General features: G+C 36.1%; 1 protein-coding gene across 2 annotated transcripts in view; it reads right to left on the bottom strand.

The window, feature by feature from the left end:
* Positions 1-849: 849 nt before the first annotated feature.
* Positions 850-17179, bottom strand: part of LOC117416245 (metabotropic glutamate receptor 8) — a 188766-nt gene continuing 172436 nt past the window's right edge. For both annotated transcript variants that reach the window (XM_034027337.3, XM_059027229.1), the window contains 2 exons: positions 2104-2350; positions 850-1221 (listed from right to left, as the gene is read on the bottom strand). In XM_034027337.3, coding sequence (XP_033883228.2) covers positions 1172-1221; positions 2104-2350 — 297 coding nt within the window. In that variant the 3' untranslated portion in view covers positions 850-1171. The remainder of the gene's footprint in view (positions 1222-2103; positions 2351-17179) is intronic.

Raw genomic sequence — 17179 nt, 5'->3', positions numbered from 1 at the left:
ACTGCATTAATAGCTCTCTCTGGCAGTGAACATCTCTACAGGAATGTGCAAGGTGTTTGTGATGCAAATAATCATACGGTATATGTTTTGATAAAATATGCACAGAAATCTTTAATTTTTAATACTGCGATATGGTTTGTGGTTAAGTAATAATTAAAATAGTTTATAACTGTTAATAAATCTGAATATTGAATATTTATAGGTGAGGAAGTTTAACAAAACAGAGCTTACCTTTGTTTCTTTACGCTCGCACCTGCAACTTCTCCTCTATCCCCATGAAGCATGGGGGGGGGGGGGGGGGGGGGGCTCAGGTTTTGTATCTGTTCAGTCTAAATCAAGGAGAAGGCTGATAAAAAGGTGTCTAGGAAATATAGGAAGGGGATAGGAGAAGACAGGTTTTGTCTAATCCCTATAGACTTAAGTTAGACCAGGTTCCTGCGAATAATTCTGTTTACCTGATCCTGAAAAAAAAAACAGTCCTCTTTTTTTTTTTTGTGTTCCTAAATACCTGCAATAAATGTCTATAGTACCTCGAACTTCAACTGACTTGACATTCTTGGCTCCAGTACCTGTTTAACATGATAGGGGTGGCGTGGTAAAGCTCGGTGCACACGCTTCCCTTTCACAATAAGGCTGTTTTATGTTTCAGTTAAAACGGCACCAAACAACGCTCAACATTTGCAAAACATTCCTTTATTATAAATAAATTATTTGTATAAAAATTGTCATGCTTCAATCCAGGGCTTCAATTCAGTTAGACGTTACAAGAGACAAACGCATCTCATTATGCAGGTCAGACAAAGTGGGACAAGAATGAACATTTTCACAACCACAAAAAATACTTACAAGTATATTCACAACAAATATGGTTGACTTTTTTTTTTTTGCCCAAAGCTAAATGTTCGGTTTGTTTATTTATTTATTTATTTATTTCTTTATTTATTTATTTTTAATCTTTCTTGCAATCTCTTTGTTCTTTTATGGCTGGTCAATTTCTCTATATGCACACAAGCAAACAAACTTCATACTTCGCCCTGGTCCCAAGCAGATTTGCTGGTTTTCAGTGGACATTCTTACAACATCTCATGCCTTGGTGCTGCTTGAAGCCGCCATACATGAGCAACTGTTTGTTTAGACTTGTGCTCTTCAGAAGATCCATTTTGAAAGCTACTCAGTCGGAATGGTTGCTGTAGCTGACATATGTTGTCTTGGTAGATGATGCTGTTGGGGGGAATAAGGCAGTTTTTGACATTTCAGATATTGTAGTGTTTTTATACCTACAATATTCAATATATATATGTATATATATATATTTAAAAGCTATGCAAATACAGTACTAAATTATAATCAACGCACCTATATATCTATACAGTAGAACCTGTCTTATCCAATTTAATTGGTTCCAGGGGTCCATCAGATATCTGAAAATATCATTTTTCAGACCGAGTCGTTATACTACTTTGTAGTTGCTTTATTATCATTGTGGCATTACAAATTAGCAATATCGGGTACAGCAGTGTGTCTAAAACTCCAAAATGCTGCACTGCACATTCTATACAAAGAAAATCAGTGAAAAGTATTGCAAAACAATGCATTGTGATACAGTATGTGTTATAAATGTAACCTTTCACAACCAACAGCTTTGCTTGGTAACTTGTACTGCATATGATGTGATCTCACTGAGAAGTGGTTGCTGTAATAATGACATGGCATTTCCCCACTAGACATGTCCTTGTCTAATTGTAACTTCTCCCAGTGTTCTCTGTTCTCCCTTATTTCTATATAGTTATCATTGTAACCATTCACATAAAATCAGAGTAAATCATTATTTAATTCATGCTGTGCTGGTAGAACCGCATAAATATCAGTCTTCCACATTGCTGTTTTTTCTTTTTTTTTGGAAAAGCAATAGTCACATCATAAACATTACATGCAAAGTGCTCAATGTAAGTATTTATTTGATCCCAAATGAAAGTTTAACCCAGAGCATTATAATTGTCCCCCAACCGGTAAAAAATGTTTTAGGTACTCAGGAAGTGTTATTTATTCTGACTTTATGGCTTCATACACTGTAATTCAGTATTTGACGAGCACTCTACTTACTGTTAGTTTCAAGGCTTTCACAGAGTTCAGTTTTGACCTCTCCATTTGGTCTGTCACTTCCTTTTTGTGTCAGCTTGCTTGACATTGTGGCTGCTGTAACAACAGCCTTGAAGCTGCGCTTGCGTTTTTGCACATTCTGCTCTGGATGGAAGATGATAATGTAAACCTTAGGCATGTAGAGCATGCCCAGAGAGACTGAAGCACTTAAGCTTAAGGAGACCGTAAGAGTTGTGGTCTGGATGTACATCTGAAAGGAGAAACAAAAGTAAAGTTAATTACAAATGCCTTCTAAGTTTAAGGCCAAAATATGCCTAAAAAAGAAGCTTGTAGACTTAATTAAGAGACAGCAATACAGTGTCTGTCACATTCATGAAGGAGAGGATATTCGATTTATATCCAGCTATACCTTTTTCAAGGATCACATCCCAACATTTCATCATTAAGTAGTAATGCTATGAACACATTCAGATATTCACACTAGCTATTAAGGAATACTGTCAGTTTCAGAAAACTTGTTTGGTTGAAGAATGTCTCTATTTGATATTAAATGACACTGTAAATATTTAAAGGCAAAGGGCAACAAAAACTGGGGCTAATACAGTATATGCAATCTAATTAGTGGTAAAGAGGCATCATTTACAAAAAGATGGATCTTATTGTGAGTTTCAACAATCGAGCATCAAACAAATTAAAACCATGCATCTGACCTCAAATGAAAATTAGCTTAATGTAACTTGAGTAGCAAAACGATCACGAGGATTCTCATAGATCACTATCTAATGCTTCCCTGACAGTTACACATATTGATATTCATGTTCCACGTGTGCCTCTAATAAACATTCAAATACAGTTGAGATGGGATGAGGACTTCAGTTTGATCTATAAGGATTTGATTCAGACACAGGAACAGGGAATCAATAACCAATAAAAGGACCAGTCAAAAATAAATATAATCGGATTAATCTGATTGATGATTATTTGTTGTATTGACTTTGAAAACGTATACCAACCACCAAAAGGGAATTTGTTGAGTGACTTTGACCTATCTTATATTTCTATTTGGTACTTCTGTTGATCAGCAGTATTTCTATGTTAATGCAAATTAATATTTAATTCTAGCAGTTAATTTACTGGAACCCTTCCCCTATTCAAACACAGGCCAAACTGAGATTCAATTGTATCCTGAATATAATGTACAGACAGAGCAGGCAGTGTCTGTAACATCAGCACAAACTCGCATCACAATCTAATCTAATCATATAGTTGAGGTGCACGCTACATTGTGTTCCCAGAAAAAAAAAAAAAAAAAAATTATCATGAAGTAATCTCAGGAGGGTGAAAAAGCAAACCTGCTCTAACTGATATTTAGAGTGGGTAATTAGACCATTGAAAATCTTAATCTTTTATACTGGTACAAAAAGTGCTAAAACAAAATATACATAGTTGAACCGAACAAAAATACCACAAATATTTTGCATTTACTGCAGACAAGGGGAGTTTTTATAATTGAATTTAAATGTACTCTAGTTTTTCTCCAGCCAGCGTAGCTTCATACATTATGGACAGGAGTGGAACGACTACATTTGACAGTCACATAGTCAAGGTAAAAACTGATGACAAATCGCTACTTTAAACTATATATATATATATATATATATATATATATATATATATATATATATATATATATTGTTATATATTGTTAAACCATGCATTTCATAATGTCTGGTGCACTTTTTCTGAATGTACTATTTTAAAACACTTTGCTGGCTGTACACTATATTTTAAAACTGCATGAAATCTTTTAGAACTATTAATTAAAATGCCATTTATGTTACAGTGCTCGTTTATTCCATCTATCTGAAACCGCACACTTCACAATTGCTTTCTGTTTCAATCCAAACAGCTGAACACAATAAAATATTGACACCGCTAGTTCATTACTAAGTATACACTTTAAAAACACAAAAAACATTACTATTTGTATTAAGTTTGTAGTTTTGCTAGTAGTAAATGCTGTTGTTGTTTCTTTGAAATTGAAGGGTGTGATTAGTTGGCTACCAGAATTGTTTCTAGTTGGCTATTCTGTGCTAACCCTTGGGAGAAATAGCATGTTACTATATTTGTATAGAGGCAGTTCAGAATCAGAAGAAACATATTTCTTCATAACAAGTAAGTTCTTATAATGAAATTCTATAACTTACAGATCTGTTCATCTGGCTTTCTTTAATAATAGATTAATGAGATGTGCTAATCAGACCTCAAACATGTAAATAGAGAATAATGAAAGTTACTCTCTACAAACATGAATCATTGTTATATTTCATATTCAGACAAATATCAAACTTATTTTTCATCCATCAAGAAACACTGTGTTAAACTAATCAGAATACATGATTGTTTAATTAAAGGAAACATTTTTTAGCTAATTATTCACATAGAAAATAAGTATTAGCAAATAAACATGTTTTTAAATTAATCACACCAAGTATAGTTCAGAGATGTGTAAACTTTGCAAACATGATCATCCTTGTAGGGATCACATTTGCACACCCTCTCTCTGTATTGTAGTTTTATGCACACATACAATGTGCCTATTTGGCCAGTTGGTGTCATTCATTACCCTCTCTCTGTATTGCACACCCTCTCTCTGTATTGCACACCCCATCTCTGTATTCCACCCCTTCTCTCTGTATCGGCCAGTAGGTGTCATTCATTACCCTCTCTCTGTATTGCACACCCTCTCTCTGTATTGCACACCTCGTCTCTGTATTGCACCCCCTCTCTCTGTATTGTACCCCCCTCTCTGTATTGCACCCCCTCTCCCTGTATTGCACACCCCATCTCTGTATTGCACCTTAAGGTATTTATGTTTCTACTAAGTTTCATGCCAAGTGGATAAGCGGTTAGCCAGGTTATTAAATAGAATGATAATAAGCACTTGAAAAGCAAGCATCTAGAAACCATATTATGAGTTTTATAATTGTATACTGTGTATACTATTACACTTTATTGGAACAATAAAGCAAGTGCAATACTTTGTGAATAATGAATGTTTGATTGAAGTTAGAAGATATAATAATGGTATTTGATATTTGGTATTCTCTAATGTTTATTTCTGTACATATTTATTTAAATATCAATATTTCATAAAATCACCCTATAGAAATAAGCCTCAAAATAACCAACATATAAATATTTCAGCAGCACTTTAGATGAAAACATGAATAGATTTATAGTGGTTATCACTAGTAGCCAGACGTCTATTGCAAAAAAAAAAGATCAGCGCCTAGCAACCATCCAAAGCTGGCTGAAACTCGCATTATGATCTGTAATGGTCTGTAAGACAAGAATCGTGCTGTTAACTTTTCTCATGTGAGATGTATTTTATGCCAAGCTATACCATTTTTTGTTCTGTAATCAGAATATAGCACAGTTAGTTTAATGGCAATGCTATTAATTATCTTCTGAGCAAAGTATAATTAAGTTAGCTTGTACTACCAAATGATCAGGCCTAAGTACATAACAGCTGCCTGCACTGAAGGCTCTGCCACAGCAAGATGGCCCTTAGCAAGGAAATGCAATGCCAGCTGCCACAGCAATATACAAATTAATGGTTCTGATGTAACAGGAGAACAAAATAAAATGATGGAACCATAAAGTGACCATCTCCTCCTGGGTGCACTCGCATCATCTTAAACTCAACCTCTCCAAATCAGATCTCTTTTTCTTCCCCCCCTGATCTCTCTATCTCTATTTTGCTTGAATCCACCATCCTCTCTCCCTCCCCATGAACCTCGGTGTCATCCTCGACCTCTCCTTCTCCTACTCTCAGCACATCTCTATTCTGGCGCGCTCCTGTCACTTCTTCCTCAGCAACATATGCAGAATTTGCCTCTTCCTCACAGACAACTCCGTGCAGCTCCTAGTTCAGGCCCTGGTACTGTCCCACCTTAATTACTGCAACTCCCTCCTGGCCTATTGCTGTCTTGACCTTTCTGCTCCCTCCTATCTCCAGACTGTTATTTCTCCCTACACCCCCCTCTCTCCCCCTCCGCTCTCCGGCAGGTTAGAGCCTGTTCCTTCTCCACCCCTGCCTCTCAGTGGTGGAACGACCTACCCACGGATATCAGGACTGCTCAGTCCCTGACCACCTTCCAGCGCCATCTCAAGATACACCTGTTCAGACAACATCTGTATACCTCACAACTCCCGACAATATGTGCATTATAATTATCATATGGGAGATACTGAAATTGAAGAAGGAATCTATGAAAAAGACCTAGGGGTTTATGTTGACTTGAGAAATGTCTTCATCTAGACAATGTTGGGAAGCTATAAAAAAGGCCAACAAGATGCTCAGATAGATTGTGAACAGTGCTAAATTTAAATCAAGGGAAGTAATGTTAAAACTTGACAATGCATTAGTAAGACCTCATCTAGAATATTGTGTTCAGTTCAAAGAAGAGCAACCAGAATTATCCCGGGTTTAAAAGGCATGTCGTATGTAGACAGGCTAAAATAATTGAATCTGTTCAGACTACGTGGTGATCTGATTCAAGCATTCAAAATTCTAAAAGGTATTGACAGTGTTGACCCAGGGGACTTTTTCGACCTGAAAAAAGAAACAAGGACCAGGGCTCACAAATGGAGATTATATAAAGGGGCATTCAGAACAGAAAATAGGAGGCACTTTTTTACACAGAGAATTGTGAGGGTCTGGAACCAACTCCCCAGTAATGTTGTTGAAGCTGACACCCTGGGATCCTTCAATAAGCTGCATGATGAGATTCTGGGATCAACTTTTGGTTGTCCAATTTTTCAAAAGGGATATTTGCACAAAGTAACGCCTGTCAGGTTAAGATTTAATGTGTTTTGTGCTTCACAGTTTTAAGTGGACTTTTGGAATATGGAAGTCACCGTTTTTTGTTTCTTTGCAAGTAAAGCAGTCGCAGTATTGCTGTGGATTTCCGCCTTTCTTTTTCAGTGAATACTTGAATCTAAATGCCTGTCAACAGACGAGTTTCAGTAGTGATCTACAGTAACGTTGCAGGACATACAGAAGAGCTTACCTCCATCTGGATAAAACTTCTGCTGGATACAGCTTTACGCGATCTGCTGCAGACACATTTTTTGCCTTTTTAAAGACATCCATTTTCAGTGTGTAGTATTTTAATTTCCCGCTTAGATTGCATATAGTGACATGACATAATCACTGCACAGAGCTGTACAGTTTCGTTAATCTTGGGGGGGGGGGGGGGGGGGTTGTATGGAATACAAAAAAATATGACATTTATTTTTATTGCTTAAGAATATTGTAAAAATCGCGGTATTGGGCTATTTTCACGATTTCCACGCAGCCCGTGAAATCGCGATTTACACAGGACCTTAACTATATGTTATGGCACCCTATTGTACCAGTACTTGCATGAGCTTGTACTCGCACTGAACTGCTCCATACCTTGTCGTATTCTACTACTGCTCTTAATTATAACTATTATAAGATTTTTCTGTTCTCATTTGAAATCTTATTTGAAATTGTTCTTACATATTTATCATACTTACTATGTGCTCTTAATGGACTTTACTCATATAAGCAAATATTTTTACTCTAAGTTAACTGCTCTTAGTCAAACTTGCTCTTATTACTGTATTCTTTACTTTGCTCTTATTTGAATTTGATCTTATATTCTACTGATTTTACTGTACTTTATGCCTGCTCTTAACTGTAATGTGATATTCTGTAATGTGATTTTCTGTACTGTGATATTTTGTAAGGTGATACTTTGTATTGTGATATTTTGCAATAACTGTAAGTCGCCCTGGATAAGCGTGTCTGCTAAGAAATTAATAATAATAATAATAATAATAATAATAATAATAATAATAATAATAATTATAATAATAATAATGTGCACTTGCCCCAGCTCAGTGGGCCCCCAACCACCATTTTTTTTTTTAATGTATGATTATAAAATGACCTCAACGTGATAAGAAGTAGGTGTATATGACAATCAGAACCGGCCCAAATTAACAGTACACATAAGCGTCATATCATCTTGTATTTATATTAAAAACACAATACCACATTCTGCTCAATTCATTGTTGTCACAAAGCATTCAAGGACCTCTCCATTTGTCCCTCGGAGGCTGCTGTGGTTTAGCTTTACAGGCGCTCAATCACATTAGTTGCATGTATCGATTTGGTTTTATTTTAAAATATCATGTTGGAAATAGATAAGCAGTTCCGCCAAAAGAAAGTTAATTGAAGAAAAGGAACGGTAGGACAAAGAGCTACTCAAAATGCCTAAACTGAGCAATTTTTTTTTCAATCAAGAGGTAACTGACACTGGCCCTGCAATAGGGGGGATGTCAAGTTCAGGCTGTGCTGTTGAAGATGGCCACAGTCTGAACCAAAACAAACTGAAGGGCCCCCCAGCTAGAGATGTCTGAGGCAGAAACGAGGATAGCTGATCCTAATGCACACAAACAAACCCCTGTAGTACTTATGTATTTATGTGTCCATCAGGAATACTTTTAATGCAATGAAGCAGCTTATTTTTAGCAGCTAATTATGATGGTTTTTCCTTTAATCTTTACAAAGAAGTACAACATTGATTTAAAACCGAGGTTAAACGCACAGCCCGATTATTTGGTTTGTAGAAAAAAAAAAGTTAGTAGAATAGGTAAATGAGAACATATGTTGTAACAAACACATTTAAATGAACAATTAAACATAAAAAGGTTTATTTTCTAACTTATCACATATTTATCTTGTTTTTTTCTTCAAAGCAATGCATGCAAGCTCTCCTCATGATATTAAAAGTTGTTCTTTTATATGCAGACAGGGACATTTAAATATCCTCTCCCTAAATCACTATGACTGCAGTAATTTACATTGTCACGGCCAGATTTGTCATCCTAAATCATAACTACATGGAAACGCAATTCCTGAGAAGTACGGCCAAAACATGGTGAGGAAACACTGTCAATGACAGATTAAAAAATTGCACCTATGTTCATTACATGGATGCACAATGGGGATTCGAATGCATTCACATGAAATAATTAGGTCAAAATAATGTATCTATTGAAGATGGTCAACACATGATCCTGATCATTGATTATCTAGTTGATTCTTTAAATAAAAGTAATCCATTGGAGGTTTTGCCAGTGTTGTGTCAGAGCAATGGTTGTGTTACATTGGCTGTGCTTGACATGGATATTTACAAAGAATTTATTGGTTGAAAAAAGACTGGAGGAAAAATGGAGGTGCGATGGTTTAATACACAGAGAAGCTGAGAACAAAGTTGTTGTGTAAGAGAACAGCAACCTTTTTTTAGCTGCTGACAAGTTTTTTAAAAATGATCTGAAGTAAAACAGCATGTTTAATTTTAAAAAGCATTACTGCTAGGTACGATGACAAGACAAATTTTGCTTTCTGAATATTAAACTGTCACTTAACAATACAGAAAGAAATGTGCTCACAAAAATCTCCCTTGACATTAGTATGAATTTAACATGACTGCGAAATATTACACATTGGCAGCTATCATAGTTTCTTGTGGTATTGCATAGAGTTTCAATAAGCAACTCAAATTTGATTGGAACAAATGGCCATATTAAACAGTTGGAGACCACTAGTTTAGACCATCCAGAAGTTCTGTTTATTTGTACAATAGCAATTAAACCAGGCAGATTTTACTTAGTAGGAAGGTCTGTCAAGGAAAGTATCGCCATGTTTGTGGAACATTTTCCATAGTTTCTCGAAGACAGCTGATTGATTGTCTCTAGTATTAAAAGGAAGGCTTGCTGAACTTTTTTGTGCAACGAATAGTCTGTTGGTTTCTAGCAAGAACAGATTAATTCACTGTTTTAGGCTTTGAGACACTTGGCTTGATTGTATTAAAACTTTTTACTCCAATTTGTCAAACAAATGTTTTCTGTTATTCTTCCCGCCATTTAAAAATTAGAGAGGTCAACAATTCAGCAGAGAATGAAATGATCCCTCATCCCCTAAGGAGGTTAGCCCCTTGTGACAGGGTAGTGTCACGGCCCAAGATGCTATTGCAAAGTTTAAACGCACTGTTGCGCACTTTTAATAATAAAACAATAAACAAAACACAAAACAAATAGGCACAAGGGCCAAAACAAACAGTTTCAGAAAAACATATATTTATATATATATATATAAAGACTGCGGTTGTAAACCGAGCCGCCACTTTCACAATATAAACATGGCTACAGAAACTCCCCTACATACCAACGATAATTATTTACATGTATCTAAACAGCACAGCACTCATACCTTCACCAACTAATACCGACATCGATTCTCCACTAATTCCAAACTAACAAACCCCTAATCACCCTTTTTATACACATGTATGTAATTTCTGGCTCCAGCCACATTCCCACATGTTTTTGCAGGCAGGAATTTAACCCACTCCCTGCCACTCAATATTCCTCACACCAGTGCACTGGTATGGGCTTTCACCCTGCTACACTGTCACACCCTCTAGGGCAGACTTGAGACGTTCTGGTAGGGCTATATCTGGAAGTTCACATAGACACTTATTGTGCCTTTCAGCAGTTTTCATGAGCCCTAAATATCATTACAAAAACTGAATAAAATGACAGGTGTGTCTCTCCATTTCATTACCCATTGAAGTGCAACTGACTATTTCTTGCTATTTCATTCTCTGTGATACAATGAAAAATCTAAAGCTTAAAACTGAATGACATACATATCTGAGATCAGGGGAAAGTAAATTGTCTACATATGGTGAGCTTATTTTCAGTCAATTTCTCCTCACTGTCACTTACTGCACTTTTAAAATGGAGAGCTTGTGAAAAACTCTTCCTTTGAACTACATCTAGTCCAATATGATAGTAGTAAAAAAAAAAACTACACTTTCTTAAATATAGCAGAATCCAGTTAATACATTTCCTAGTTGAATGGTAATATTAGGGACCACTAAAAATACCCTATTCACCCTTTGCGGTCCTATGTCGAACCAGGTCCGACATTCAAATTTTTCCTTTCCGGTCCGATGTCGGACCCTGTCCGACATCATCAAAAAGGCGTTAATCACAGGTCCCTAGTTGTTTTTTCTCTGGAAATATGTGATAAATACAGTGAACAAGGAGTGAGGCAGGGCTGGGGATGCAGAACTGAGTGTCATGTTGGTATGCAGTGCCTTTTAAACCTGTTTTACTGTAAATAAAATAATTTTTAAACAGCGTGTGTAAAATAAACAGTTTGTGTGAAAATAAATTAGGCCTGATGCGCCTGACAGGCGCTGAATAAATGGAACTCAAAGGGTTAATTATCTGTTTAATTTACACCTTTCAGACAGAAACAACCTCAGTTGCTCTCTGTGACAGAGAGCGAATGAATCCTAGTCAACAATTTCCCTCCTGACCTGTGAGGGCAAGGTATAACAGGAACAGTGTGCCTCGGACTGAATGGTTTGACAGTTCATTCCAGGGTCAGTCAGAAGTCGGCTATCCAAAAAGGGGGTGAAGCCACTATACTAGAAGTCAGCGCCTTACTGCGGTAGGCGATGTGTCAGTCATGGACTGGAGGAGACGTGATTGCACTCGCTACCAAATGGGGCGTGACTAAAGGTATATCAGGGGATGTGGCCGACCGATCTATTCCTCTGTTATGGTTATGGACTGACCGAGAGGAGTAAAAGAAACCGTGAGTGTTTAGTGTTGTATTGTCTGTCTCACTAACTGTTGTTATTTGTCATTGTAGACGGCTAAATATCCGAGAGCTGTCACGGTTAAGCCAGCATCATACACTGCATTGCACCACTGTAATCACTATTAACGTGTATTCACAACACCACTTGCACCCGGAGCACTCACTATTGAACTGGTGACCTTGTAGGTGTTTAAAGTGTGTTTTTGTTATTACTGTTTCGGGACTGAACCCTGTGGTTTTGACTGGCTGTACACATCGTTGTGTATAGTCAGTCTTATTAGTTGTTGGACTGTTGTTATTAAGCACTGCATCAACTCTACACATTGTTGCTTCAAGCGTATGATAATGTAACTTGATTTTACACGGAGAATTAAAAAAATATATAATAATTACACTATTAACCACAGCAGGGCACACATAAACACTGTGTTGTAGATTATGATTTGTCTGCTTAGTTTGGCGTGGCACAGCCATGTAGTCAAGTTTTTATTTTTATTTTCTGTATTATCTTCATTACTGTATCAGTAAGAAGTAATAGGCACAAAACAAATAATGTTTACCCCAGGGCTATAACCTTGGATTAATTTTAAATGTATTTTGAAGGGGGGTTGCACTTCTTCCAGCTGTATTCAAGTGCCCAGCTGTCATCAAATGTGACAGGATAATAACTCTGTGACATAAATTAATTTTTCACATAAACAATGCTGCATAGATCTATTGTTCTTAAAATACAATGGCTGACAGTCTAATTTATTTGTGGCTGACACTTAACATTCCACTGCTACTACAGAGAAATGTAGAATGATTTCCAAAACAAAAAATAATCAAGGATGTTTTGACTGTATTCTTAAAACAAAATTGTAGTGAATATGGTTCTGTAAATCAAATGTTTACAGGTAATCTTAAAAATATGTGATCCCATTGATATTTCTAAAAAGGGCAGGCTGCTACCCTGGTGTGATGGATTTGTATATATATATATATCAGCACAGTGGTGTCGTATCAGGCTAATATGATGTCAGGAGCAGAATACAAGAAAATGATTAGGCCAAATATACAAAAGAGATTCAAGTTTCGCAAGGGCAGTTGCTGGGATTTTTCTTCCTGAATTCTGCCTTGAAAAAAAAAAAAAGTTGTGCCTGACAGTGAAATTTAAAACAGTTGTTGCGGGAGTAAAATCAACCCTTGCTCATTTCTTTTTATCGTTAAGTGTTTTTTCCTCAACATTGAAGGAGGAGTTGTGAATAATTATGCAAGTCCACCAAGATATGCAAAATTCCAAAAATGTTTTCCGCTAATCACAATGTTGGGGAAAAATGTGTTTGACTTCACTTAACTAATTAGCAAACAAGCAAAACTACTATTTACATACTATTTACTCCTATTAAGGGGGAGCTTAGAGCTTTGTTTAAATTAACTTTAGTTCTAGTTGTTCAGAGCGGTGCGAGAAATGAAAAAAACAAAGAAAACAAATAGATACTGTCGCTAAATATATATTTTTGTAATTTTCATTTTCATGATTAAATAAGTTTCAAAAAAGAAATACCTATGTCTCAACACATTCCATCTAAGATGCCAGCAGCTTCAACAGGGCCAACAGAGGATGCTGATGTCCCAGGTAAGTGTAACGCATCTCAGTTTAGATACTGGTATAAAAACAGATGCTGGTAGCACTGATGGCTTATCTGTGCATGGAGCGCTTCCAACATCTATGGGAATTGTTTGGAACACCCTTTCTCTGTTAAAGTGATCGGCTTTGGGACAGGTCCTCCACCAGGGAATTTGGAAGATTTTATAATCTGAGAAGTTTTTCTTTAATATAGATATATATACAACATATCGAAACATTGGGCAGCTGGCTCTTTGAGCTAATATATATATATATATATATATATATATATATATATATATATATATATATGGATATAGATATAAAATACAATATCCTATAGCCCGTGGAACAGCTGAAACAGCATTTATGTTATCTGGGGAGTGGGTGAAAGCAGGGTGAAGACAAAACTGCCCAGACAGGGCTCTAAACAGTGTGAAACATCTTGAAAACTATACCACATCATTACTCAGCCTGTATATAATCATTATATTAGTTTATACTTTTTTTTAATTGTATAGCATAATTAGACGCTTCTCATTGATTTAGTGCCCTGTCCAGACAGATTTGTCTTGGTCTGGCAGCATTTTAATGTATTAAAAATATATAATTATTTTAGTAGTCTATTGTGATGGATTAATCACGTGGTAGTTTTTAATAAGTTTTATTGGTTTCTTCCCCTTTTGTCAGCTATTATTATTATCTGCTCTTCGGTAATGATGCCCTTTCTATGCTTTGTAACATTTTGAGCCACTGTCTCGTCTGCATGTAGTCCGAGTTGCAATTTAATTTCCTGTTTAGATACATTCAAATGTATTCATTTCCTCAGCCTTGCGATATTAGCAATTTCCCTGCAAGTCTTTTGAATTTCACAGACTTGCCAAATATATGGAAGATATTCACAGTGCAAGTAGAGTTGCATAAAAGTTGCACATATTTTCAAAACTTTTGAATATGTGGTCCATTGGCTCTATATTTAAAGTTGGCAGGCACCTCCTAATCTCTTGTATTGTCTGACCTAAAAATAACACATTGCCTAGTTCTCTATTCCATTAAATATCTATCATCTATAAAACATATTGTTTTATATCAGGGGTTCTCAACCGGGGGTCCGCGGCCCCCTAGGGGGCCATGAGGAGGTTTCAAGGGGTCCTCCAAAAATAAACTAGAAACCTATTGGCTTCAGCATGTCATAAGCATGCACAGATGCATTCTCAGGTTACATAACACGTTCTCGGGTTACATATGGTGTAATAGAGCTATTTCAGCGGGAGCACAACAGATTACAAAGCAGAGGAAAAATCGTTGGAAACACACACAATAAATACCAGATATGGATACATTTTTTATTCGACCATCAGCATCAAAACAACAAACCCCACAGAATGATGATACAGAACTTCCTTCAACAAGTTCAACCGTAAGGGCTGAAGAGCAGCGAGGAGGTGGTGTTGTGAGTAAAAAACATAAAGCCGTTGCTAACCCTACAAAATTAAGGAAATACGAAGACAGCTAGTTGAATTTCGGTTTTATTTGTACTGGATGTGGAGCTATACCTCAACCGCAGTGTGTAATTTGTGCACGAGTACTGTCCAATGAATCAAAAAAATCGCATACGATTGCTGAGGAGTTGATAATGCCGTGTGCCATTGAAATTGTAAAGGAAATGCTTGGAGAGCAGAAGGCCAAGGAACTGGCAAAAATACCAATGTCAAATGACACTCAAACGACGGATCGCTTTTATGTCAGAAAACATAGTTTCACAGTGAATTGATCGGCTGCGTGAAAATTATTTTGCTGTACAATTCGATGAATCCAGACATTTCTAAAATGTCCCATTTACTCGCCTATGTTCGGTATGTGTGAAATAAGGGAATAAAGGAAGACTTTGTTTTGCAAGGAGCTTGAGACAACAACAAAGTCAGATGATATTTTCAAACTGTTAGATGATTTTATGACTTCTGCAGAAATCAGCTGGACTAATTGCATTGGGGTCTGCACTGATGGAGCCGCAGCAATGACTGGAAAGCATTCTGGTGTCGTGTAAAAAATAAAAGCCATTGCACCTCCCGCTATTTGGACACATGGCCTTTTACACCGACAGGCGCTTGCTGCAAAAGATATTGAACCAGGTCTTCACAGTGTTCTGAACACAGCGGTAATTTTGTCCCATCAAAGCTGTTAGAAGAGCTCATTGACATTTCATCAGACAGCACCCTCGGAACCAAGTTCAGTGAAATGCAGCTGCAGACACCCTTACAGAAATTTACCATTCATTACCATATGAGTTTACTGTTAAATATTACCATTTGTATACCATTGTATACCATTGGATTTTAAATGGTAATTTAAATGGTAAACTGAATAGTGATTGTAAATGGTATTTTCAATGGTAAACTGAATACCTGAAAAACTGAATAACTGAATATGAAGTTTACTTAATTCTTTGTCATTAAAAAAAAAAAGTTCAACCATCAACAATACTACATTTATTGAATGAATTCTTCATTCTAAATAATCAACCAACATTTTTAGGCAGGAATACACAATGCTTTTATTAAAGAATGTAATTTTAACAGAATCTACAATTTGTTAAAAAAAAAAAAAAGGAAGCATGTCTTGAGTTTTAAATAAAAGGTGTAGGATTGAGGCTTTGGTCATAATAGATGACACATGTCAATAACAGAACCACTCAGCTGACACATGAGAGATGTTTCTTCAGTTTCTTCCCCTTCCTTATCTTCCTTCCGTATCTAGTTTGATGGTTTTGCAGTGAATAAAGGTAAAAATTGTTTTAGAATGTTATATTAAGTCATGTAAAAGCCTAAATATTTCACATTATGACATCTAGCACTTAAAAATAAATGAATGTTGCATTATTTCTTTCTTTCTTTCTTTCTTTTTTTATTCATTTTATTGTGCCCAATTATTATACCTAATTTTTTCTCCCAGTTTGAGATACCTAATATAAAGATCTGCTCAATCTCCACGCACACAGCTAACTCCATACTGGCTTTGGACAGAATAGGGCTGGCCATGCTCTGGCTATGAAGCCCATGAGCCAGCTCTGGGGCCTTGTGCCTACAGTGGAGCTTGCCAGGTTTCTGAGCTGTGCTCTGGAACTGGAGCTGGATCTGGGGATGCTGGAGCACTCCTGAGCATGGAGCCAGAGCTGAGGTTCTGGAACAGCTGCATGTCTTTCCTGTGTTTCGTATTTCATAGGAAGAACATTTCCTGATTTATTCAGTTTGAACAGTTGAACAAAATAAATAAGTATATGTCTATGGACAAAACATTAAAATATGTAAATGTGATTTTTTTGTTGTAATATTTCTATTGATAAATAAAAAAACATTTAAGGTGTTGAATAAGCTGTTTACATTATTATTATTATTATTATTATTATTATTATTATTATTATTATTATTATTATTATTATTATCACGGCTTGAATTACGCATTTTAACAAACACTGTTTTTCAGGTTGCAACTTATGCAACATGAACGTAAGGAATATTTTGGTACTTTTAAGATGTAGGGGATCAATAAATACATTACTGACACAAATGATGCAAACAGAGGTATAAAGTGAAGTCTGGGGTATTAAAGGTACAACTACAGCGATGGCCAAAAGTTTTGCATCACCCTATAGAATTAACTAGTTTTAAGTTAATAAAGTCAAATAATGCTGAACATTGAATTACATACCGCTTTTAGGTTTTGTACATACTGACAAAAATGGAAAAGAAAATAGA

Source organism: Acipenser ruthenus, chromosome 7 (genome assembly GCF_902713425.1).
Source record: "Acipenser ruthenus chromosome 7, fAciRut3.2 maternal haplotype, whole genome shotgun sequence".
Classification (NCBI taxonomy): Eukaryota; Metazoa; Chordata; class Actinopteri; order Acipenseriformes; family Acipenseridae; genus Acipenser; species Acipenser ruthenus.
The sequence above is the reverse complement of the archived record's forward strand: the minus strand, read 5'-3'. Positions and strand labels throughout refer to the sequence as shown.